General features: G+C 41.5%; 1 protein-coding gene and 1 non-coding gene across 3 annotated transcripts in view; both read left to right on the forward strand.

Moving 5' to 3' along the window:
• The window catches only part of Clnk (cytokine dependent hematopoietic cell linker), a 169,791-nt gene extending 157,831 nt beyond the window's left edge, over positions 1-11,960 (forward strand). For both annotated transcript variants that reach the window (XM_060365389.1, XM_060365390.1), the window contains 2 exons: positions 331-486; positions 8,771-11,960. In XM_060365389.1, coding sequence (XP_060221372.1) covers positions 331-486; positions 8,771-8,923 — 309 coding nt within the window. In that variant the 3' untranslated portion in view covers positions 8,924-11,960. The remainder of the gene's footprint in view (positions 1-330; positions 487-8,770) is intronic.
• A 5,708-nt stretch (positions 11,961-17,668) lies between these two features.
• Positions 17,669-17,773, forward strand: LOC132646953 (U6 spliceosomal RNA). The gene has a single exon (XR_009585275.1). It is a non-coding gene; the product is annotated as a U6 spliceosomal RNA (small nuclear RNA).
• Positions 17,774-27,427: the final 9,654 nt, after the last annotated feature.

A 27,427-nucleotide genomic window follows, 5' to 3' on the forward strand; every position in this document is an offset into this window, starting at 1 on the left:
TCCTATGAGTAGTCTCCACCTCCAAATAGCCCATTCAGCTTTAAACTCACCAAAAGGTTAACCTATTGGTTAACCTCATGTTGTTAGTACCTTCATGAACCAATTGTCTCCCTGTATCATCACCAGCAAACACATAAGCCTCTTAAGGAGACACTTCATATCCATACCCCAACAGGCACTCAGCAAAAGCTCAGAGTTAAATAGAATGTATAGCTAGGTTACCAAAAACTAAATCCATTTTGGAATCTCACAAAAGCATCATTGTCAATATCACCTTAAGGCCAGGGTCCTGCACATCTGAGAAGATAACCATAATTCCTTTTGCTTCAGGATGGAACATTTTTGGTCCGAGATTGTTCCACAAAATCCAAGGCAGAACCATATGTTTTGGTGGTGTTTTATGGGAACAAAGTCTACAACGTGAAAATTCGTTTCCTGGAGAGCAACCAGCAGTTTGCCCTGGGCACAGGACTCAGGGGAAATGAGGTAGGTGCAATCCAACCAATTCCCTCTCTGAGGCTATAAATAAAAAAGGAACATGGAGTTTGGGAGATCCTCCATTGTGTCCACACACTCCAGTGAACACAGGACAGGAGGAAAGACACTGCAGTGATACCCTGAGAGCTCCTTTCGTGAACATCCTAGCACATGTCTTGCCGTGTTCAGTTCACCAAGCCAGAAGTCCACCATGCCACAGACTGTCCCTCAGCCTCTTAAGCCTATTAGAGAAACCTGTTCAGAAAGAAGCAATTGCATTCAGCCTTGTTGAGAGCTTCTCCCAGCCCAGGCTGACATTCTAGTCTCCTACCTCCCTGTGTTCATTGCAGGTATTTCTGAAGCCAAGTGTCATTCATTTACCCACAGTGCGTCCTCAGAATAAATGTGTGTTCAGCAGTACCTTTGGGTGCTAAGCTGAGATCCTATCCTCAGTACGGGTGTGCTGATGGGAGGCCAGTGAGAGAACTTGTCTCAAAAAATAAGAAAGTGAACAGCACTTGAAAAATGACACATAATTTGTTCTCTGCCCTTCCAGTACACATGTGTATAGACATCTAAGCACTCACAAACCTACATACACATGCACACACATATAAAGAGAGAAGCACTAGGAAGTCACAGGGTCCGAGAATGCAGGAAAGGTCAGCAGCTTTCATCAGTGCTCTAGGAGTGTGGCCCATCCATGCTTCATCTCTCCTGGAATGGAGAGAGCTTTCTGTGTCTGCTACAGTCCAAGCCTGAAGTTGCAAGGATTTTTCTCAAACACCCATGCTGAGACTCAGATGTTGGCCTCAGCTCTTAAGCAAAATTCAGCAGACCCGCCCATGGAAACTCCTGTGTTGAGACTAGGGGAGGGATCTGTCAGGAAGTAATTCAGACCTACTATACAATGAGCCTGGAAGCAAGGAAAACTCAGCAAAGAAGAAAGCTTGCCATCTGAAAACCAGGCATGAAGTTGATGGAGAAACTAAAGGCCTGGTGTAGAGAGTGATGTACCAGTCCAGCTCAGTCTGGAAATGCTATTAAGAACAAAACAACAGCTTAGAAGGAGCCAAGGATCTACATACACAGAGGAAGATGGTTCATTAGCAAAACCAGACAAAACAAACACTGGAGCCATGGTTTGGTGGGTAGAGTACTTACCTGGTATATACAAAGCTCTGGGTTCTACACACATGAAACATGGGTGGTGGTGCACACCTGTAACTCTAGGTAGAGGAAGGAGAATCAAGGAAGGAGGACCAAGTTATACAGTAACTATGAGCTACATGAAACCCTATCTCAAAAAAGAAAAACAGAAAGGGGCTGGGTCAATGGCTTCATGGCAGACATACTGAACTGGGAGAGAACAAACACTTTCCAAATGACCAAGATTGGAACTGCAACTTGTCATGACCTCAGCCAGAACTACACTAGAAAAAAAAAATAGTAAGCCACTATCGCCAAGTGTCTTTCCCAAGTCACCTGGTTTCCACTCTCTTTAATCCTTAAAATACATAAATAATGGCACTTAGCTACCTGAAAGACAGGTCTAACATGAAGCACTAACGTCTGCGTTTGCTTATGTTCACAAACAGAACTCAATTGTTTTTAAGCACAGTCACTTGGGAGTTTACTGGGGAGAAGTGTCAGCTGATGTGGCAATATAATCAGACTACAGCCATTGGGTTTGATTTCTACCATGTGCCATGTGCATTGTGTAACTACTGTCTACTAAGCTTCATTTAAATTTTATTGTGTGTGTTTGTGTGTGTGTCTGTGCCTGAGTACATGTAAGTTTACAACATGCATACAGCTGCATACAGAGGGCAGAAGAGGGCATTGGTTTCACCTGGAACTGGATTTTGTGAGCCATCAGATGTGGGTAATGGGAAGAGAACCCAGGGCCTCTACAAGATAGCAAGGGCTCTTACCCACTGAGCCATCTCTCCAGCCCCTGAGTATCTTTTAAATGATCCCATTTCAGTTTAGATTTGAGGAAGGGTAAAGGACTCAACTTTTTCTAATATCTATTAAAAGAAAATAAGAGTCGCGGAATCCTCAGATTTGCTGGTAAGAAATTAGATTATAAGCACCCAGCTGAAATATTCCAGGCGCCAAAACAAGGCGAACATTTTGACAGTTAAAAATGTTTGGGAACACCCAAGCTAACACCATAATGTATACCAAAAGGACGTGTAACTTGTTCTTAATGAATAGTTGTATCTTATTAAGTCACACAGTGAAGAACTGTGACAGCACATGGGCTTACAAGAGTGGGGTACAATAATGAAAACCAGTGGCCTTATTTCTTAAATGCAGTAAATAGGCATCTGCCAAAAGCTATAGTAAAAGCCTTCTCAAATATTAATTTTAAGTGTGTGTGTGTGCATATAAGTGCAGGTGTCCTGGGAGGCCAGTAGAGGGCCTGGCCCCAGGAGCTGTAGTTATGGGCATTTGTGAGCCACCATGTGAGTGTTGGGAACAGAACTCAGGTCCTCTGCAAAATCAGTTAGTACTCTTAACCACTGATCCATCTTTCCAGCCCCCGGACACTCCCGTTTTTTAAAAACTAAAGTAAGTCATTGAAGAGCTTTCAGAAAGCATTTTTGAGATCTACCACCTACCAGCTATTTGGATAGTGATCTGGCCATGTGACATTCCTGCAAAGCCTGCTTAGAGTAGACAGGTGAGTGAGGAGAAAGGTGTAAGTATCTACAGAAAAGGGAGCCATATTAGTACAGACAATTAGTACAGTGACGCATATGGACTTTATCCTGAAAATTAAAATAAGCCAGGCTACTTTAGTATAAACTTTCTGAATGTAAGAACACAGACTGTTTTTTACACTGTGGTCTCATTTAAAATGTCCCGTGTGTCTGATAAGCTTGTCCTTGGACTAGAGTGCCGTGTATGCATGGTATAAATGACTTGGTTGTAAACTGCATTTCAGAGTAAATCCTGGCATGATCTTTTTAAGATAAAATAAAAGCTAACAACAGAGTGGACAGAACATATGAGTAAGGACATGGAAAGAAGTCAGCTTTATGCCACCCAAGGAGAAAGGCTTCAGGAAGAGGCAACCATGTAGACGCCCGAGACCCGTGGATTTCTTGAACTGTTGGGAAATAAGGTTTTTGTTGTTTCTTCCAGTCTGTTAAAACGGACAATGTTTCTTCCACTGTTATGATAGCTCTTGCAGACTTAAACAGTGTAAACCCAGAACTTCTGTAGACACCTGCTGCTTCTCAGGAGATGTTGAAATAGTCACCAGAGCATAGAGAGTGCCTCCTGTGGGCACATGTGTGACAATTCTGTCATCTGGTTGCATGAAGAGTCCTGCTTACAGGGTCCTTTTCTGAGATTCATATCTGGCCTGCAGAGAGGTAGCCAGCAGTTGGGAAGAGCCAATAAGATGGCTAATGCTGTCAACTTGATATATCTAAAATCTCTAGGAAACGAACCCCCAAGAATTAATTTAATTCCATTAATTGAGACCCACCTTAAAAGCTCCATTCCCTGGGCTTGGTTTCTGAACCACAAGAAGGATGCTGAGTCTCGTGAGTCTTCACTTCCTGACTACGGGTAGAGTATGGCCAGCGGCCTCAGACTCCTGCTGCCAGGACTTCCGGGCTTTCATGGACTGTACCGTGAACCTTAACCCAGTGCAGATTAAACCCTTTCTCACTCAAGTTGGGTTTTTTTTTGGGGGGGGGAGGGGCGAGAGGTTGGTATTTTATCAGGGCAATGAGCTAAGATAAACAGTGAGATCAGCTCTCACTGATCTTTCGTCAGCTCTCCAGCCTTTCCTCAGCCCAGGATGTGTGAACTGAATGAGTAAATAGGTTAACACAAAAATGGCCAAACACAGCCATGTTCTGAGGGTATTGTATAAAAACTAAAGAGGCAATTGGCCAGTTCATTTGTATGAGGACACCTGCCAATGAACAGACCTGAGACAGACAGGGACAGATTCTGCCATAATTATTAGTTAAGGGTTTTCTTTTGTTTTGTTTTGTTTGAGTATGTAGTTATTGGTAAGTTCTCTCATTAACTAGGTGACAGCCCCATGTAGATAGAAACTTATGGTAAAGGAACTAGCCAGCTCAAGTTCACTGTATTCTTCAACACCTTCTTCCAGCTCATAGAATTTTTCATCCTAAAAAACAATTAAACAACAACAAAAGCCACTGTATATTTTTTAAATGCTTAGGCTTCGTGATTTATTTTCCTTATAGATCTGGGAAATGGCTACTCTGGGGCCTTCCTTCTTCCAGGTGATTTGTACTTTTTTCTCAAAGACCACCTCTAGGAAGGACATATTATGGAGTACGATTTACTGAGGAGGAACAGAGTCTTTACTAACATGCCACACTTTGACCTGCTAATGAAAGAGAGACTGCATAGTAACTCATAATTATATCCTAATAACATCTTATCAGATAGTAAGCCATCCGTGGCTGCCTTGGAATTAAAAAGCTGTCAACTGAGGGCACCTATACACCCCTACCATCAGAATCTGCACAAGCTCTTGCAATTAATTTCCTGTTTTCAAAAACCCCTTTCTGGGGAACCCTCCTCCACTGCTGGTGGGAATGTAAACTTGTACAACCACTCTGGAAATCAATCTGGCGCCTTCTCAGACAACTAGGAATAGTGCTTCCTCAAGATCCAGCCATACCACTCCTAGGCATATATCCAAAAGAGGCTCAAGTACATAATAAGGACATTTGCTCAACCATGTTTGTAGCAGCTTTATTTGTAATAGCCAGAAGCCAGAAACAGCCCAGATGTCCCTCAACTGAAGAATGGATGCAGAAATTGTGGTACATCTACACAATGGAGTATTACTCAGCAATGAAAAATAAGAAAATCATGAAATTTGCAGGTAAATAGTGGGACCTGGAAAAGATCATCCTGAGTGAGCTGTCCCAGAAACAGAAAAACACACACGGTATATACTCACTCATATAGACATATAACATAGGATAAACCTACTGAAATCTGTACATCTAAAGAAACTAATCAAGAGAGAGGACCCTGACTAAAATGCTCAATCCCCATCCTGAAAGGCAAAGAGGATGGACATCAGAAGAAGAAGAAAACAGGAAACAAGCTAGAAACCCGCCACAGAGGGCCTCTGAAAGGCTCTGCCCTGCAGACTATCAAAGCAGATGCTGAGACTTATGGCCAACTGTTGGGCAATGTGCATGGAATCTTATGTAAGAAGTGGGAAATAGTAAAATCTGGAGAGGACAGGAACTCCACAAGGAGAGCAACAGAACCAGAAATTTGAACACAGGGATCTTCCCAGAGACTCGTACTCCAACCAAGTACCAGGCATGGAGATAACCTAGAACCCCTGCACAGATGTAGCCCATGGCAGTTTAGTGTCCAAGTGGGTTACATAGTAATGGGACGAGGGACTGCTTCTGACATAATCTGATTGGCCTGCTCTTTGATCACCTCCCCCTGAGGGGGGAGCAGCCTTACCAGGCCACAGAAGATGACAATGCAGCCACTCCTGATGAGATCTGATAGACTAAGATCAGAAAGAAGGAGAGAAGGATCTCCCCTCTCAGTGGACTTGGGGAGGGGCATGTGTGAAGAAGGAGGAAGGAGGGTAGGATCGGGAGGGGAGGAGGGAGGAGTTTATGAGGGGATACAAAGTTAATAAAGTATAATAAATAAATAAATAAATAAATAAATAAATAAATAAATAAATGAAAACCTTTCTGGGTTAGTCCATAATTCCCTATTCTTTGCACCCTCCAGACATGAGTTTTTCTTTCTGTGTATCTGTTGAATGTTTATATGCATGCCCTACGCATAGGCACCATGGGTACACTGAGTTCTCGGCCACCCCATGAGGCAGGTGCTGCTCTCATCTCCATTTTATAGATGGCAAAAGTGAAGCACAGAAATGTTAAGCAAAGGTCAGTACCGGGATTTACTTTCTTTTGCAAACATCTTGGCTTTTGCATTCAATCTATCCTGCCTGGTGACAGCTGCCAAGCACTGCAGGTTGAGAATAGGCAACATCTAATAGAAGCTTACCCTGTGCCAGGCACCTTGCGAGAAACTGCAACCTACAGAGATTCTTCCAACTGTTATTGAAAGGCGCTGAGCCCTGCAGTAAGTGTGAGGTGGTCCCCATGTGCCTGCCACAGCCTGACCCCTCTGCCATACTGAAGAACTGCACATCGTTAAGGGAATCAGAAGAGTCAGAGTCAGAAATCTGTGCTACAATGCAAGCCGAGTCCCAGCTCTTCCACCTGCGCTCAGACAGCATCATTGGCAACTTCATCAGGAAACACATGATGAGGAAGAGGGCTTCTGGGGACAATGTTCACTTTGTCTTGTTTTCATCTATTTTGTGGGCTCCGCAGTGATACGGGAAGACAGTAGCTCCTAATTCACAGGTGCTATCTGAATGTGAGATGACATGATACAAATACCATGGCAGGGACACAGTGACAGGTGCTTATGAAGTTTCTAATCTCATCTGAACTGATGCTGACAAGCCTTCTCCTTGAGGCCATGTACTTCAGGCAAAGGCGAGGACCATACCACAAAGGCCATAAGAAGCACCTGGGCCAGATCCAGGTCACACTCTACCTATCTGCCATTCTCACCAGCACAAAGAACAAACAAAGTCATGTGTCCCCAAAACAAAAACCTGAGAGGTCATTCGATGGTCATTCTGCCTCATGGGAAACACAGGCTTCTCTCTGATTAGACTCTCTCACTGCCACATGAATACGTCAACGACCCATCCCCCTCCTGAGGATAACCTAGGAAGAGCTCCTTCCTTCAAGAGTATATTCAACCAAATAAAATGTCTTTGACACTTTCAATGCATAGGGCGATGGGCATAGATTCTAGGTATATACTGAAGGTACGACATTTAGCTCAGGATGCCTGGTCACTCACTGAGTGGACCAGCAATGGGGGGAGTGTCTTTCTCACCTTCCCTGTCTTCTTCCTCATCCTTTTCTTTCCCTTCCTCCCTCTCTCCCTCCCTCTCTCCCTCTGCTTTTCTAACAAGAAAAAAATAAAAATAAGAGGGAAACGCTGTCTACAGTTTTCACATAGGACAGACACAAAAGATTTAAACAGACTTTATCTAATATTAGGATGTTTGACATTCGCTGTTCTCCTGGGGGAAATCTACGATAAAAATAGGAGCTTAATTACAGGCTCTTCTCCTGGCCTTTTCAGGCGGCTTTGCAGCTGTGGGTACAGCAGTAGGGCTGCAAAGAATAGGAAGGGAGTGTGGTTTATTGCACCTGCCTTGCTTCCTAATGCTTTGGTTTCTTAGAAACTACCCATGTAGTAAACCAGTGAGGCTACTGGTACCAGACTGATGTACTCTTGCCAGGGAAGAGATCTCCCCCTTAGCTGTCCCATTCAGTGGACAAGCTCTGCACAGAAAGATTCTCTGCTTTGTTGAGTGTGAACAAAAAGAAAGAAAACCCCATCCTTGCTTTGAAATTGGAAGTGAAATTTGAAACCCCCCTTTCTTCTTACGGCTTACGAAGATAGTCTAGGCTGCATCCCGTGGTTTCACATCTATTGACCATCACTATGCTGGAACATAGGGAAGGTTTTCTTCCAAATGCTGTCCATGAGCAAACTCCATTAATGCTCCCAAAGAACCCCAGAGGCAAGTCCTAATGTCACTACCACTGTTTGTAGACAGAGAAACCTAGTCCAAGAAGCACAGCTAGTAGATGGCAGGACAGCCAGGCTTTAAACTCATGACCTTCATTTGCAGTGACCTCATAAGTAATCCAAGTCATGGGGTGGCAAGGCAGTGATGGAGCAGGGAGGATCTTGAGTGAGGTGGCCTGACCTGGGAAAACTCTGAGAACAGGAAACTTAAGAGCTACCATTGGGCTCATTTGTGGTCCATAAGCATGTTGATCCCCCTTGTCATCTCCTTGTGCTTGTCACTCATCCTTCAATTGTTTGTTTGCTGCATCCTCAAAAAAAAACATGAAACAGCCAGATATGTTGGCTGACACCTATAATGCTAGCCTCCTGAGGAAGGCTGATGATCGTTGCAAGTTCAAGGCCCATCTGGGCTACAGAGAAGGTAGCAGGCCAGGCTGAGCCACAGGACAAGACTCAATCTCAAGACAGCAACATCAGTATCACCTTCAAGCACATCTGTCTACATTGTCTAAGTTACGAAAGTGGTCCATGGTCCCTGAGTAACATAGAGCAGCTTAGCCATACCTTACGGCGCCAGATGTGTTCAAAAGCATTCACTCCTTTTCCTGTGTTTCAGATGTTTGATTCTGTGGAAGACATCATTGAACACTACAAGTATTTTCCCATTACACTGATAGATGGGAAAGACAAGGCAGGTGTGCAGAGGAGACAGTGCTACCTCACCCAGACACTGCCTCTCACCAGGCGCTTCCGGACTCAGTACGAGTAAGTAGCCCATCCAGATGTTTCCACATCAGCAGCCTGGCTCATCCTCAGCTCAGTGGACTCAGTGCTTCCTTCATCTGGGTTTCGCTTATCTCAAGTTATTATTTTCTTTGTCTTCAATGGATGACTTTTTTTTGACTCTGTAAAAAAAAGGAAAATACTCTGTAACAGAACACGAGAGCTCAATTATGACTAGAAAGCCTAAGTCATAGAAAAAAATATTTGTAACCTTCCAAAATCAAATCTAGGTTTTAAGAAGTATTTTCTAAACAAAAACTACAGCTGTGGCTGTCCTACATTAGCGACAAGTAGCTAATGTGACAAGATCTAAAAACTTCAGCGTTTTCAACAGATGTGAGATCCCTATACTGCTGTTCATAACCTCTTGGCCTAGGATGCTAATTTTCGTATGGTCCTATATGCTGAAGATGATGGTGAATGTTAGCTCTATTTATCTGTGATCCTAGAAATTCAATTACAGAAATGAGGTGTGGTGTGAGGAACAAGAGCCGTTATGAATACCAGCTTGAAGACAGAGAACAGAAACAGATGGGCTGTGACATGAAGTGGCCACAGGCCTAGACTTTGGCCTGATCTGTGAACAGTGACTTCAGTGGAACTAGCAGGAACACGGAGAATCCTGACTCATCCTAACCGTAAAACAACCGCTCATTTGAGTAACAAGGAAAATGTTTTGAATATTTTAATGATATATTGCCATTCAAGGGAGGAGAAAAGCTGTCCCCAAATGAGTAGTGATGCTTACAGTGGCATGGAACATCATGATATTATTTCTTCTCGGGCAAAGAGGGTCTGCATATATTTCTACTTCATAACACAGACAAGGCAGTAGACATTCAAAAAGTTATTGATCTCATTTAGTATAAGAAACAAGCCCAGACTGCAACCCATTTTGCCTGCTCTATGTCACTGCATCATCCCAGATACATTCTCCACTCTAGGATGTTTAAATTGATCTAGGGAGGGGAGGGAGGAAGGTAGGAGAGAAAGGTTGAATGGGGAAGAGGCTTTAAAAATGTGTATTTATCCACATTTAAGTTCTTATAGTGCAGTAAATTTACCAAAATGAGGTGCCATTGAAATAAATAGTTATACCGTATGACATGACTTCAATTATTACCAAATACCGCATATAAAATTCATGGAGCATTTATGCAATTTGAGTTTCTATGAAGAAATAAAACCAATAAGAGGACAAGAAATGTAGTTAAGTTGGTAGAATGAATACCTAGTCCTAGGTTACATCCCCAGCCCCGTATAAAACCTATAAATTATACGTGGTGATACACACCTATAATCTCAGCACATGGGAGGTAGAGGCAGGAGAATCAGCCTCTCAAGGTCATCCTTGGTTATATAGCAAGGCCAGCCTGGACTATATAAGCCCATGCTGAGAGAGAAAGAGAAACAGAGACAGACAGACACAGAGACACAGAAACACAGAGAGAGACAGAGAAAGAGAGAGAGAAAGAAAGAAAGAGAATCAAATGAAAACAAATCAAGCAATTCCCAGGATTATCTCTTTCTGTAAAATGGCAAAGTGCTCTCTGGGAAGGGCTCTTGGTATCTACCCACGGACAACTACTTGGTGTGCTTTTTTACAAGGCCAAGGGGAAGGAAATACATCACAAAGACAGGAGCTGATGGCAAAGCACCACCTAAAGCTAGACAAAAGGGAACGAGCAGAGGCGATGGGAATATGCTACCACCTGTGAGAAGAGAGAAAGGGACAGCAGAAACCATGTAAGCCTGAGCCACATCTCTGGAGAGTCGCATCCATTCTGTAGTAAGATCCAGACCAGAGTATGCCCGTAGACTAGAGCCTCATGCTGAGCAGATAAGGCCAGAATCTGGTGCCTCTCCATGCCAACTCACTTGCAGATCTGAGCCTTGAGTTCAGGAGCAGACACAGAAAGTACTCGCCAGGGACTTTTTTTTTTACTGAAGTGCTGGTCAGCATCACTGTGTTTATTACTCTTCAGGTTCTGTTACAATAGGGGTACTTTGCTTACACTAGATGACTGAAGAATAGCATATGAAAAACTGAATGTATCTCCTTCTTACAATAGATACTTTTAACACTTTGGCTAGATCTTATGATATATTTGGGACTAAGTCAGGGGATGGAAGTCTAGTTCTTCTGTTATCAGCTTACTGGTTTTATTAGATCCCTAGCTGAAAATTCAGTGATTGGTTGGTTGTTGCTAGAGTGTTTTGATCTTTCCAACTATGATCTCGTTTTCCATTTTTAAAATGTCACTTGACGCCCAGCCTCAGTAGGACAGTGGAATTTCAGCTTCATCTGATTATGGCATCTGTGTACTCCAGACATTTTTTTGGACCACATTTCCGTACAGAGGCTGAATCTGTGTCTCGTCCAGATATTATGCACATTGTCATAGCCCTTGCTGCATGCTGTGTGTGCCTTAGTTACTAGGCTTCTGTAGATGTTGGAAACATTGGCGTGAGTGAGGCAGGCAAGTAAGTGCCCAAACAAATAGATAATCCAAGTTGGTTTCCCATTATTCTTTTGAATCTCTATGTTAATATATCATTGAGATCTTTGGGGTGAGGATAATGTTATATATTTTAAGAAAACTCCTTTAACATGCCATCAAAAAGTCCTGAAACCAGAAAATAGTTCACGAACATAGTTGAGAGGAGACTTTTCTTCCAGGAGAGAAAGGTTGGGGTTGGGGAAGAAGAAAGCGACTGATTAACTACATCATATCTATAAGAAATTCAGTCCATTCTAATTACAATGAAAAAGTCAAACTTAACTCATTGTCAGATACAGTTACTATCATGTATGTGAACACAGACAGTTTGTAACGATAGCCTGTACTATATATTATTTACATTATGCTCATACATGTATTGTTTTAGCCTTTGTAATGTGTGTTCCAGCTAAGCACATCTGCATTTTAATATTTGAAGTTTACAGTTTGCTAACTTAAAGGAAAGCATATATTTAATTCGATGTTTTTACATTTTATAAAACTGAGCATTGAAGAGTGGAATTCAAAGCATAATTTATTTTTGTTTGTTTGTTTGTTTGTTTGTTTGTTTGTTTCATGGGTTACTGCCCCTAAAGCACTTTGGAAATCATACTTAGGGCAAAGTTAAAAAATATTTCTAGAACAATTATTGGCATGTGAGTACCATGTTAGATTCTAAGAATAAAGATGAGAAAGACACAAGCCATGTGACTCACAGCTCAGAGCCAGGTAAATTGTCAAATTACACCACCACCACCACCACCACCCCCTGCAAAAAAAGGAAAAGATAAAAACACAAGGAGAGGTAAGCTGGGAACTTGACCTGCTGACAGGCAGATCAAATGGTACAATCACTATCACAGTAGAGTCTCCTCAAAAACTAAAAAAAACATAGTATTGGATTTAGCAGGCCAGCTCCTGACTGCCTATCTGGGAGTATTGAAGGGGGGACCTTGAAGAGCTGTCTACATTTCTGGGTTGTAGAATTTTCCACAACAGCCATATTTTTAAAAATCAGACTAAACGTTCATTACCGTATAAAAACATACATCAGAAGGAGGTGTCCTCAGTCCTCGCAAGGAAGTGCTCTGCTGTAGCAATAGAGAAGCTTGGCTGTAGGCGACAGCAAGGTTTGAAATGGGTGGACAATCTACACAGTACTGCGTACAAACCTTGAGTTGCGGTGATGAATAACTGCAGAGATGTCCTGTATGACACCATCCCTGCAGCCAACAGTACTGTGTTGCACACCTGGAATCAGATTAAGAATGAATGGGTCTTGCGCTAAATAGTCCTACCGCGAAAGGAAGGAGGCATTGATATGCTTATGACCTTGAGTGTGGTCATGGTTGCAGAAATGCATGGCTGTCGTCAAGTAAATTCAGACATGCACATCAAATGTGCCCTTGTTTGTTTGCTCCTCTTCCCCCATATCAGCTATACTTCCACAAAGCAATCTTTTAAAAAGAAGTGTTCAAACCAGCAAATTCATGCAAGACAGAAAAATAGATCTGTAAGTCCCTTCCTTGTCTGTCCCTGCACTAGTTGGAGGGCACAGACTCATGGGGACGTGTGGCCAGGGAAGGGTTTGCAGAGCTGTTCAGGCAGGGACTTGAAGGGTACCCCTAGAATTGAGAAAGTACTTAGTCCATGTGGGGACCTTACATCCTAAGGAAACTAGTCTAGGCTTTGGGCAGTCAAGCAATGACCACATGTTGGAGAGTGGGGTAGGTTAGATGAAGACAACAGAGGCAGCATCTTCAGGGAATGGACAAGTGAGTTCTAGAGAACCCGGCTCTCTGACCAGAATTTAACAAAAAAAAACTGTAATTATGTCTCTCCTTCAAGTCATAACAAAAATATGTTCTATATAAATCAAATAGCTGCAAGCAAAGTCAGAATTGAGTCCTGTATTCTCATCTAATAATTTTTATGACTTTGGGATAGAGAAGGTGCTCTTAAGCCAGATGAAAACATAAATCATAAACGGAAAGATTGATAGCTTCATTACATCAAAATTGCAAATGTTTGCAAAAGTCAGGCAAAGCCAAAAGGCAATTAAACAACATGACATGGGTATACAAAGGGCACAAACAACTCAGAGAAAAAAAAAAAAAAAAAAACACTCCAAGCCTGGAAGTTAAGCCATGCAGCCTTGCTGGGTGTGAGGTTATCAGAACTGGGTGGATGGAGTTGTCAGCGTTAGCCTCACCCGTTGGTTCTCAGCCTTCCTAATGCTGTGACCCTTTAATACAGTTTTTCACATTTGGTGACCTCCAACCATAAAATTATTTCATTGCTACTTCATAACTGTAATTTTGCTACTGTTAGGAATCATAATGTACATATCTGATATGCAGACTACTCGAACCCTGTAAAAGAGTCATTAGGCCCTCTGAGGGATAGCGACCCACAGGTTGAGAAGCCCTGATCAATAAAGAGTAAATGCAAGAAAAACATGAGCTGACTTTCAAAATAAAAATCTGGAAAGACTCGGGGGACATAATGACTTGCCATTAAATTCAGGTGAAAGGGTAAGGGTAAAACGATTTTTATCTACAGTCCTAACAGCCAATATGACCAATACTTTGTTAACCAGGGTCAGAGGTTAACTCAACCAGCCTAGCTGTGGTAGCCACTGAAAGAAAACACTTTCAGGGTATGCTTGAAATTAGGCCTATAATATTCGGCCCCAACTGTGGGGTGATTGCTGTGAGGGATAGTAGGAGTCAGTAAAAGTTCTCTTCTCTGTGTCTGTGACCCTAACCCCTAATAAACATTGGGCAACCAGGAAGACTAAAAGAATTCCAACCATGACCCAAGAGAATACAATTCTGCTGCAAGTCCTCACACAGCTGGTCATGGTAGCAGAACCAGATCCCTCTCCCTAGGCTCCAGAGCAACCCCACCCAAACACACATGCCTCCATCTACTTTCCTGTGCTTTGTTCTTTAAATATGAAGGGCCACACACTTGGGAGAAAACTGCCACCATGAAAGGAACACTACAAATCAGAAAAAAAAAAAAATTAAGAGAGATCCAAGATGGTGGAGAAGAAGACATAGAGAACTATACTGAATATCCCCAGAGAAGGAAGACATTCCACCGAAAGTCAGAATGCTGCGAAAGTCAACAGATATTTAGAATGAAAGCCTGACAACACTGAAAGGAAAAAAAAGGCAAAATCTAATGAGAGTTGGAAATCTTTTTTTATATTAATTACAGTTTATTCACTTTGTATTCCAGCTGTAGCCTAATCCTTCATTCCCTCCCAATCCAACCTTCCTCCCTCATCTCCTCCCATGCCCCTCTCCAAGTCCATTGATAGAAAAGGTCCTCCTCCCCTTCCATCTGACCCTAGCCTATCAGGTCTCATCAGGACTGGCTGCATTGTCTTCCTCTGTGGCCTTGTAAGGCAACTTCTCCTCTGGGGGTGGTGATCAAAGAACCAGCCACTGAGTTCACGTCAAAGACAGTCCCTGTTTCTCTTACTAGGAAACCCACTTGGATACTGAGCTGCCATGGGCTACATCTGTGCAGGGGTTTTAGGTTATCTCCATGCATGGTCCTTGATTGGAGTATCAATCTCAGAAGAGACCCCTGTGCCCAGAATTTTTGGTTCTGTTGCTCTCCTTGTGGAGCTCCTGTCCCTTTCAGGTCTTTCCATCACCCCCTTCTTTCATAAGATTCCTTGCACTCTGCCCAAAGTTTGGTTATGAGCCTCAGCATCTGCTTTGATACCCTGCTGGGCAGAGTCTTTCAGAGGCCCTTTTTCCTGTTTCAGAGGCTCTTGTCCTGTTTCCTGTTTAATTCTTCTTCTGATGTCTGTCCCATTTGTCTTTCTGAGTGAGAATTGATCATCTTACCCAGGGTCTTCGTTTTTGCTTAGCTTCTTTAGGTGTACAGATTTTAGTATGTTTATCCTACATTATATCTCTAATATCCACTTATAAGTGAGTATGTACTATGTGCGTCTTTCTGCTTCTGGGGTACCTCACTTAGGATGACCGTTTCTAGTTCCCACCTTTTGCCTGCAAATTTCATGATTTCCTTGTTTTTAATTCCATTGTGAGTAGTATTCCATTGTGTAAATGTACCACATTTTCTGTATCCATTTCTCAGTTGAGGGACATCTGGGTTGTTTCCAGGTTTTGGCTATTACGAATAAAGCTGCTACAAACATGGTTAAGCAAATGTCCTTGTTGTGTACTTGAGCATATTTTGGATATATGCCTAGGAGTAGTATAGCTAGATCTTGAGATAGCGCTATTCCTAATTGTATGAGAAAGCACCAGATTGATTTCCATGTGGTTGTACAAATTTACATTCCCACCTGCAATGGAGGAGGGTTCCCCTTTCTCCACATCTTCTCCAGCATGTATTGTTACTTGAGTTTTTGATCTTAGCCATTCTGATGGGTGTAAAGTGAAATCTCAGGGTCATTTTGAATTGCATTTTCCTGATGACTAAGGATGTTGAGCATTTCTTTAAGTGTTTCTCTACCATTTGATATTCCTCTATAGAGAATTCTCTATTTAGCTCTGTACTCCATTTTTAATTGGATTACTTGATTTGTTGTTTTTTAACTTCTTTAGTTCTTTATATATTCTGGATATTAGCCCTCTGTCAGATACAGGGTTGGTGAAGATCTTTTCCCAGTCTGTAGGCTGTCGTTTTGTTTTGAAGACAGTGTCTTTTGCTTTACAGAAGCGTTTCAGTTTCATAATGTTCCATTTATTGATTGTTGATCTTAGAGCCTGTGCTATTCAGGAAGTTGTCTCCTGTGCCAATGACTTCAAGGCTCTTCCCCATTTTTTCTTCTAACAGATTTAGTGAGTCTGGTCTTATGTTAGGAAAACTACACCCTTTACAATAGCCACAAACAACATAAAGCACCTTGATTTGACTCTAATCAAGCAAGTGAAAGACCTGTTTGAAAAAAAATTTCAAATCTCTGAAGAAAGAAATTGAAGAAGATATCAAAAGATGGAAAGATCTCCCATGCTCATGGATCAGTAGGATTAACATAATAAAAAGGGCCATCCTGCCAAAAGCAATCTATTGATTCAATGCAATTCCCATCAAAATAACAACACAATTATTAAGATAACTTGGAAGAAAAATTCTCAACTTCATATGGAAAAACAAAAAACCCAGAATTGCCAAAACGATCCTGTACAACAACAGATCATCTGAAGGTATCTCCATCCCTGATCTCAAGCTGTACTACAGAGCAATAGTAATAAAAACTGCATGGTACTGGCATAGAAAGAAAATGGTGAATCAATGGAATCAAGTAGAAGACACAGAAATAAACCCACACACCTATGAATACTCGATTTTTGACAAAGTAGCCAACCATACAATAGAAAAAAAAGACAGCATCTTCAAAAAATGGTGCTGGTCTAACTGTATGTCTACATGTAGAAAAATGCAAATAGATCCATACTTATCACCCTGCACAAAACTAAAGTCCAAGTGGATCAAAGAGAGTTGGAAATCTTAATACAGAAGATAATTAGGTGAGAAAATGAGTAAAGGCAGACACACATACACATACACATACCCTGCCCTGCAAGCCCCACTGCCTCATGGGCCTGAACTCTGCTCAGAGCCCATGGGCTACCATCTGTCTGTCTATCGCATTAGTAACTCTTCTACTAATCTCTTACCCAACATGACAACCTGCCTCAGTGCAGCACACACACACACACACACACACACACACACACACACCATTGAACTCCAAACCTGAGCACTTCCCCCAGGCACATAAGAACATGCCATCTAACAGCTGCAAAGCATGTGCTCTCCCCTCAGGCACATGTGAGGTCTATCAACTACTATCAACCAGTGAGGATGTTGTCATTTTCCAACTCATTCAGGAGACAGGTACAGAGTACATATATTTCCCTAGTCCACACAGACCAGTCACCCACAGGATCATTTCCTGAGACCTAAAACAACCTCAGTACATTTTAAAATACTTCAAAAGAAAACCCAAAAATTATTTTCTCTGGGGGGAAAAAAACTAAATTAGAAGCCAGTAACAATGTATGTGGAAAATTAAACTGTTTATAAATAAAGCAATACGTTTCTTCATTATTCATAGGCAAAGGGAAATAAAAAAGAACATTAAAAATATGTCAAACCATAGCAAATGTTGCACTCCAAAGTTTAAGGATGTGACAACCTTTTACACAAGATTTAATGTAAGAATTTGTAGCTGTGTTCTCTTTGGGAGTACACAGGCCAAAATTAGAATGACACAGAGAAGATTAGCATGGACCCTGAGCAAGGATGATATGAAAATTTGTGAAGAATTCCATATTTAAAAAAATGAAAAGAAAAGAATTTATAGCTTTAACCGCACACATTAGCAAAGAGCACCCCACCATTAAGCATTATACCTTCTACCACAAACTAGGAAGAAAGCATAAAGTAAGCCGAAAGGATAAAAATAGTAAGGGACAGAATTAAATAAATTTTAAAATAATGAGGCCAGTAGAGTTTTATTACCCTAAATGTTGACAGTCCTTTCAAAACAAATAAGCAACCAAACACACAAACTACTAACAGAACAAGAGAATAAACAACACAACAGAGCCCGTAGACGCTGATGACATAAGACAGGAGTATCAAAAACTCAGTTAAGTGAATGAAGTGGGAAGCTGTAGCTTCACCCACAGAACAAATAGAAAAAGAAATGTAGACACTTAAAGAGGAATAAAAAAATAGAAGCTTTGCCACAAAAAAGCTGTACTCTAGACCAAGAAGATCCTATCAATTAAAGAAACAATACCAAAGAGAAAAAGAAAGTGGGTTGTAACTCTTTTTATGAGTGTAGTAATAATCATAACTGGATGAGCAAATAAGTAAACAAGAGCCCCTCCATTGTCTCCAGGAGTCAGGGACAGCCTGGACTATCCATCAACCACCTGGCATAAAACCTTCCCCAGAGACCTATAAGAAAAAACCCCACCCTCCCCACTCCCCATCCCCTGCCTCACTGCCTCATGGGCCTGAACCTGCTCAGGGCCCATGGGCTACCATCTGTCTGTCTATTGCATTCATAACTCTTCTACTAATCTCTTACCCAACACGACAACCTGCCTCAGTGAAGCACCCCCCACTGAACTCCAAACCTCAAGCTTCCCCCGGGCACATAAGAACAAGCCATCTAACAGCTGCAAAGCATGTGCTCTCCCTTCAAGAGAATGTGAAGCGTCCTCTAGGCTGGATCACACATGAGGCCACAAGACAATTTTAAACAAAGTTAAGATTTAAATCATGTGGAATTCCCATCTAGGAATCTATGACAAAAGAGAAAAAAAAAAAAAAAAAAAAAAAAAACAAGGGACTCCACAGACAACTTGCTTTTTTTTTTTTTTCTTAGTAAGTTTAGATCATTTTAAATTTATTTGTTTTTATTTTCTTACAGGTATTGTGTACTGAGCACATACCACCCCAACCCTGTTCCTCCATTCTCCCCTTTCCACCCTGCTGCCTCCAGTTAGCACCCTCCATCTAGACAGTTTCTTTCCCACTTTCATTAATATATATATATATATATATAAAGGTGATTTTTATGTTATCATTCACAAGTAAGAGGGAACTTAATGGCTTTTGTCTTTCTGAGACTGGCTTGCTTTGCTTAATACAGTTGTCCCCAGTTGAATCAATTTTCCTGTAAATGATGTCAGTTCATTCTCCTTGTGACAGAAAAGACCCTTACTGTGTGCATGTACCACATTTCCCTAATCCGTTTCTCTACCAGACACCTAGATTGGCTCGGTGGCCTAGCGATAGGTCAAAAAAGCGAATCATAAGAGAACTGGAATACTAATCTGAAAGCAGATGAGAACAAAGATGAACATACCCAAATTATAGATTGTGCCAAATGCAGTATTAAGAAAGAATGTAGAAAGAAATGCTAGCATTCAAAGGAAAATCAAAACTGAACAACTCACAAAGCTAGGAAGAGGACAGACTTAACCAAAGACAATAGAAGACTTGATCATAAATTGAAACCACACACACACAAAAAAAAAAGACAGAAAAAGTAATAAAACCAACAGTTCCTTCTCTTAACAAAATTGATGAACTATTAGCTATGTAAATGAAGACAATGGAAGAGCATTGAACTTAAAGCAGAAAAGAAATGGAGTCTACGACAGTAATGCTACAGATACAGGAATCTTGAGAGGGCTCACATTTTGATTTCTCTCCCCCTTATGAAGCCATCAGGATGCAGTCATGGTGGACACACCTATATTAGTTAGGGTCCTTTAGAACAGTGGTGCTCTACCTCCCTAATGCTGCAAGTCTTTAATATAGTTCCCCATGTTATGAGGACCCCCAACCATACAATTATTTTGTTGCTATTTCATAATTGTAATTTTGCTCCTATTATGAATCATGACGTGATATGCAGGATATCTGTGAAACAATCCTGTGAAAGGGTTGTTGAACTCCCCAAAAGGGTTGCAACCCACAGATTGGTAACTGCTGTTCTAGAAAAACATAGCTAATAGAACATATGTGTGTGTATGTATGTATGTGTGTGTATATACATATATATATAAAGGAGACTCATTAGAATGACTTATGGGCTGTCATCCATCTAGTCCAACAATGGCTGTCTACAAATGAAAAGAATCCAGTAGGTTTTCAGGCTGCATGCCTTAGCTGGTCCAGATCACACACTAGAATCCTGAAGAAGTAGGTTCAAAGGATGCCCTTGCTAACAAGAGTGAGAGGCAAGCAGACAAAGAGAGTTTCCTCTTTCCATGTCCTTCATATAGGCTGCCAGTAGAAGGTGTGTCATGATTAAAGGTGACTTTTCCTAACTCAAAAGATCCATACTAAAGGTAGGTCTTCCCATTTCAAATTATTTAATCAAGGAAAAAGAAAACATCAGAGGTGTACCTAGCTGCTTCGGTCTTAGTTAATTCCAGATGTAGTTGAGTTGACAACCAAGAACAGCCATAACAACACCCCAACACCTTGTCTAAATTTAATCACCTCCCAGAATTGCCACTTTTAAGCACCATAGTTAAGTGTCTAATGTCTTAATACCTCACAATGAGTATTAAATTCCATCACACAGCTGCTGCTTGTCATACTCAAACCACACCCAGCTACAGCAGGGACATTTCTAGAGACTTGCAGGTAGGGCAGACATCAAACATGTACATTCTGGGAGCAAGAGCAGCTCAGTCAGAGAGAACAGCTAATGTGAATACCCTAAGGCAGATACGTGCTAAGGAAATTTACACACCAACCTAGAGAACAGGACACAAGCCTTCTCTCGCCAATCCAAGTGCTCTGTCTGTATGTCTTTCTCTTTCCCAAACACATGCACACACACATGCACACACAAACACATACACACATTTGCATATAGTCTGTACAGTCCTGTTCCCTACTCTCATTTTTCTTTCTCAGTGACACTTATCCCTTTTCTAGAATGACTGACTTATCCCAGCTTGCCTAAGATTTCCCCAGTTTCAGCACTGAAGTCTAGTGTATGAGAAGTCTCTGAATCACAGGCAGCCAGAGGCAGTGGTCCCCAAATTTCAACACTGTTAATGATTTGTCTATTGTATATTTCCTGTCTTTCCTGTGCAAAACACAAGCGGGGGGATAACAATGGTTGATTCTTTTATCCAAGTGTCTCAATGGGGCCTTGGCACATAGTAGGCACTCTATAATATTTATTGAATGAATGAACAGTGGGTAGGGGAATAAAAGATCAGAGAGGTGACATGAAGCAGGTCATGTGGAGTTTTGCTGGCACTGTGAAGACCTTGAACCTGATTTGAGTGGGGTGGGAGACTCCTAGGGAGATGCAGACATAAGCACATTTCAGCCTTTCAGAAATGACTCTCGAGGGAAGTCACCGAGGAGACCCCGAATGAGCTGGCAGGTGATGTTGTCTCTGGCTAGGGTTCACCAGCAAAGGGGAGAAGAGGCCACACATTTCCAAAGCGAGGTCTACTAAGAGCAGCACCAAAAACCATTGCTAAGGACGGATATGGGATTTATTCTCGGGGGGGGGGGAGTGTGTAGGTAGCTTTGACTCAGGCACAGGGTTGCTGGGAGATGAAAGGACTGGAGCTGGGCATGTCACACCTGATAGTTTGGAGACAAATGGATTCTCTGCTGCCCTGCAGCTCCCTTCACCTGACACTGTGCCCAGCACTGGAACAACCTGCCCATCTCTAGCAGCTCATGGTGGCTGCTCTCCCGCCTTGCTGAGAATTGTAAGTCACTGATAAAAGATTACACAGCAGTAATTTTAAAAGATGCCAGATCAAATCAGCAGTCCCTTAGCCCCTGGCTTGAGAATTTAAAAACATGTTTCCTATAAAGAATAAATGTCAAAGAATCTCCAAGAAAAAGTGGAAGAATAAAAGAGGCTTTTGGCAAGTGGGGTACAAGCCAACATTTCCTTTGAGACAGGGTCTCACTATGTAGCTCTGGATGTTCTGAAGCTCACTATATAAATTAGTCAGGCCTTGACCTCACAGAGATCTACCTGCTTCTGCCTCATAAGTGCTGGGATTAAAGGCATGTGCTATTATGCCCGGCTTAGAAAAAATTTTAAAATACAAAGCCACTGTAAGTAAAATGTAGTAGAAAATCCACAAACAGGAAACTGAATATGTGATAGAGTACTACATGTCAGAAAGAGAAGATGTTTAATTTAAATAAACATGTCTGGAATAACTGACTATCAATGATGGGGAAGAGAAGACAGCTTTCCTTTCATCCATATAAAAAGTAGCCTTGTGGCAACTACATATATACTGATAAAAATGTAGCAATAGGAAGTGGGGTGCAGCTGAATGATGGAGCACTAAGAACCTAGGTTTGATCCCCAGAACCAAGAGAAAAAGTGAAGGGAGGTGGGCGGCAGGGGAAGGAGAGATGAATGGCAGGTGAAAAAAAACTGAGAGAATGCTACTTTCCTGGAAAATGCCTCTGGCATTTGTATTAGTGTGTGTGCTTTGAGAAGACTTTTCAAGCAAGACAGGAAATTCAGAAAGTAGAGGCAAGCAAAGAAACATTTGACTAAGCAATGAATGTTTGAAATTCAACATAAGAGACAATAAGCATAGTCAGAAGACAAAGAACAAAGTGATATGAGATGAGCAGAGCAGCTCTTGTATCACCCCTTCACACACACACACACACACACACACACACACACACACACACACACAGCTTCTATAAAGAAGCCCTGATAAAAGCTAGTCAAAGTGTAAGACTCACCCGGAAAGGGAAGCCTCTGTTCCCGGACAGATGCAGCAAGCACAGGTTCAGGGTAAACAGGGATGTGCCTGTCAAATCAGGAATGGCTCTCACTGTGTTGACCCAACAAGTATCAAGAAGTTCAGAAGATGGATTGGAAGTGACAGGTGGGTAAGATGGTATGCTGTTATAAGTTTGTCCTAACAGTGGACATTAGAATTATTGCAATTTAAAAAAAAAAATTTATTGCAATTATTTGGAAATTAATCTGACAAACTCACTAAAATTAAAATGTTTCCTCTTACAATTTCGGCTTCCAAAAAGTTAGTCCATAAAATTAGAGATGTATAAAATTAAAATCGTAGTTACTGAGGTAGGAAGAATACAGAGTGATGTTTACCGAGGTAGGAAGACTACCGAGAGTGGTTACTTTCTTCATCACAGAGATCACATAGGTGTATGACAAAAATCGACTTCCCAGGAGAAAGGTTTGGGTTTGTGGTTCAAGGAATAAAGTCCACCTCATGACAGAGAAAGCATGGGGAAAGGGGACATGAGCTGGCTGGTCACACTGTGTCCAGTCAGGAAACAGAGAGACCTGAAGGCAGTGCTCCTCTGGCTTTCTCTCTTTTCCACATTATTCATTCTGGTCTCCAGCCCTTGGGATGATGACCCACACATCATCCAAGGGACCTTCCCTCCTATGTCAAACCACTCTGGAAATACCCTCACAGAAGTACCTAGAGACGTGTCTCCCAGGTGATTCTAAACGCAATCAGGTTGACAATGAAGATAGGCCATCACATGTGTTCATTAAAGTGTTATCTGCCCATAGAAATACATAAAAAAAAAGCTAGGAAAAGTTTTATTAAGGTGTGGTGGTACTTTAGTCTTATCACTCAGGAGGCAGAGGCAGGTTAAACCCTATAAATTCAAGACTAGCCTGGTTTACATAGGGAGTTCCTTCCATGACAGCTAAAACTATGTAAAGAGACACTGTCTCAAAAAACAAACAAACAATAACAAAAGAGTGGTTAAATTAACTGGAATGTACCCATGCTTCGGAACCATGGGGCTATTTAATAGGATTTGGGGGATTATATCCCTTTTCCTAGACCTGTAGTAGTATGTTAAACAATGAAAGCATCTTGTAGAAGTGTATCAAGTTATCCTATGCTTATAGAAGAACAATGTTCTGGAATGTATATCTATATCTTTTTAATTTTTATATTAGAGCAACATAGGAATACACTAGATTATCATGCACAAAAATGAATTCAAAATGGGTATCCTATGAATTGGAAAAAATATTCTAAAACATATGCCTGAGATAGAGTTAATATCTAAGATTATAAAAAGGCCTCACAAGTCAGCAGTGTAAACAAATAAACCAACTGAAAAATGAGCAAAAGATCCAGAAGTTTCTCAAATGAAGATAAACAACTGGCCATGGATAGATACATGAAAAGGTACTCAGTACTGCTGGTTACGGGGAAACATACATCAAACCAAATGCCACTCCATACTCCCTAAGAAGACTATTAGCAAAAGGACAACAAATAATAAATGTTTCTCCTTCTTTATGGCTGATGGGAATGTAGGCTGCCATAGCCACAATGGAAAACAGTATAGTGATTTCTAAAGAAATAAAAGTAGAATTTACATGATTCAGCAGTGTTTCTTCTGAGTATATAACCAATGGAGATGATAATGCCATCACATAAAGATTTTTTTTATTCCTTGTTCATCTGTTAATAGCCAGAATATGGAAGCCACAGTTCTTCACCAATGTGGGTGGAGAGGAAAGGATCAAGAAATGCATATACATTTGGTGGTCCACTTTGTAATATATCAACTTGACACAAGCTGAAAAGAGAGTCTCAGTGACGGACTGTCTGCATTGAGTTGGCCTATAGGCATTTCTGTGGGGAATTGTCTTAATTAAGTTATTGTGAAAAGACCCAGCCCAACATGTGTGGCACCAGTCACTAGGCAGCTTAGAGGAGAGAGTGTATATTTTAGTTCAGTAGATTCTGAACTGTGTGAGAGTGAAGAGAAATCAAGCTGAGTGCAAGCAAGCAAGCAAGCATTCAAGTGAGTATGTATGCATTCATTTCTCTCTGTTTCCAAATATGGATGTGATGTGACCAACCGTTTTAAATGTTGCCACCTTGACATCTCTGCTTTCATGGAATATAATCTGGAATTGTGAACTAAAATAAATCCTTTCTCCTCTAAGCTGCTGAAGGTCGGGTATTCTGTCACAGCAACACAAATAAAATTAGAATAATAGCTAGCACACAATGTATTGCAAGGAGACCCTGCCACTTGACACTGCATAGGTGATTCATGCTAACTGTATGCAAATGTAAAATGTATGCCAACTGTAGTAAGCCTCACAGAGGAAAAAGTCCAAAACTCCTGAAAAGTCTAAAACTATTGTGAAATATCACCCACAGGAGTAGTGAAATAGAAGAAATGGATAAAAATCAGAGAAGAGATGAAAGGGTAACAAGTTATTATCTGAGTGTGAAGAAAATAGATAAATGTAACCAAATAAATAATCAGATCTGGAAAAGAACAAATTTAGAGATCTGGTGTTCAACATAAAAGCTATAGTTAAATTACATTGTAATTAATTTGATAAGCAAGTAGATTTGAGCTGCTCTTGTCACAAAAAGTAGCTGTGAGATCATAAACGTTATGATACATAAACGGCATACACTGTATCTCAACTCAGCACCAAGGGTTAGAGACAAGAAGATCCCAGAGCTCACCCACCAGCCAACCTAGCCAAACAGTTCTCTTCTGGCTCAGTGGGAGACCCGTCTCAGAAATATAAGACAGAAAAAATGACTGAGGAAAGACCTCTGGATGTCAACCCCTGGATTCCAAATGCACTTGTGAGTGAGCAATTGGCCACACATGTGTATGCTCACATAGTACCACCACAAAATACAGAACTATGTACATAGAAACCTAAACTCATAGTTCATTTTTTTCTGTCTTTTGATAATATATCTAGCATTTTTGCTGTTTACTTGAGGCAGGGTCTCCTGTAGTCCAGGCTGGCCTTGAATTCCTAATCCCCCCGTATCCTCATGAGTGCTAAGATTGCAAACATACAGACACGTGCCACTGTGGCCAGCGAACGTGAGTGTGTGTGTGTGTGTGTGTGTGTGTGTGTGTGTGTCCCTCACTTGTTTGTTTGTTTGTTTGTTTGTGTGTGTGTGGTGCCAGAGATCAAACTAGGGCCTGCAATAGGCTTTCTACTACTGATCCCCAGTTCTAGACCTCTCGAAGTTTTAAGAAGTCATCAATAAAATTTGGAGAAACTCATCTTGAAACTGAAGTCTAAAGCCATATCCAAATTCCTTATGATGAGATTTAGAATTTTTAAAGTAAAAGCTGAAATTGAAGCATTCGTGTAGAAAAACAAGAATTCCTCCTATCTAATAAATTTAAATCACGCATAAAGGAAGCCTGTTGTGTATGAACTGCCTTATCATCTCTTGATATCAGTACCATATTTCATCACCTGCATAACATGGTTCAGTTTTTATTATTTCTGACTCGGATCTTTTGACAGTGGCTTTTCATCTGCTTATGGCCCCTGGGTGAACAATTACAAGAATTTCATCTTTAATGCTGCCTTTCTCTAGCTAGACCTCCTTAGTTCACAAGCGAGGTATCTCCCGGGAATTTCACTGGCCCGGAGAGTGGAGCATCTCATGTGGATTTTGGTGGCTCACAGCCTGATGATGACATGAAAGCTGTGTGACTAAACGGAGCCCCCAGGAGCCCCTTCTGGAAATTTGCAACCCCTCTGATCTCTCCATCCTGCTCATTTGAGAGCTAATTCCTTGTTGAGAGCTCTACAGGGGTGTTCCCTGTGGGGTCTGATGAATCCTTGCACTTTGCCAGTGCTGCTGTGGCAGCAAATCTCTTTGAAACTTGCCCTTTGAGTCAGTTTTTCTTGACGCCATCCAATCTCCTGCACTCATAAAAGCTGTACGAAACTATTATCACTGTGGTCAAGTATCCACTTTTTCTCGTGTTCTTCAAAGGTGTCCCCATCTTCAGTCTAAGGCAGGTCGCAATGAGAGTTGGCTTCAGAATGTGCAGGCTCCAGTGCAAAACAAGAATAGAGCCCCATGGTCCAAAAGTATTGAGAATGTCGTGACAGTGACAGGAGAGCACAGAAGCTCATGGGATACACTAGGCTCCAGCACATGATGCCTGCTCTGACCCTATCTGCCAACTCTGACCCTAACTGTAGCAAGTCATACCGTCTGTTCAGTGACCTCAGAGGTGAAAGCATTTAGTTGTCTAGCAAATTTCCCTCACTACCAAGAGCTATATGCACAAGGGAAGAGTAGACCTCTGATCTTTGTGCTGGAAGGGATGGCAGGGCTGCTCTCACTGGCCTGAGGACAGTACTGCTATATCAAAGACAGTAGAACCTGTAACTGGGGTTATGGCCTCAAATCCCTGGCTAGCCACTGCCTGGTTCCTCTGTCATCAGGCTCCTGCCAGGTGGGATCATTCATTAGATAATTTGATTTGCTGTTTTCTCTGTACTGTTAGTGGCACCTTCTTAGCTGATGCCACAACTGTGCAGAACAGCAATGGTGTTAAGGAATGAGATGGTAAAATCCAGACAGGGGTTTCATTCTAAGGCCTACAGCAAAGAGACCATAAAGCTGTAATTTAGTCCTTGCTCCACCAGTTCA

This window comes from Meriones unguiculatus, chromosome 12 (assembly GCF_030254825.1).
Source record: "Meriones unguiculatus strain TT.TT164.6M chromosome 12, Bangor_MerUng_6.1, whole genome shotgun sequence".
In the NCBI taxonomy this organism is placed as follows: domain Eukaryota; kingdom Metazoa; phylum Chordata; class Mammalia; order Rodentia; family Muridae; genus Meriones; species Meriones unguiculatus.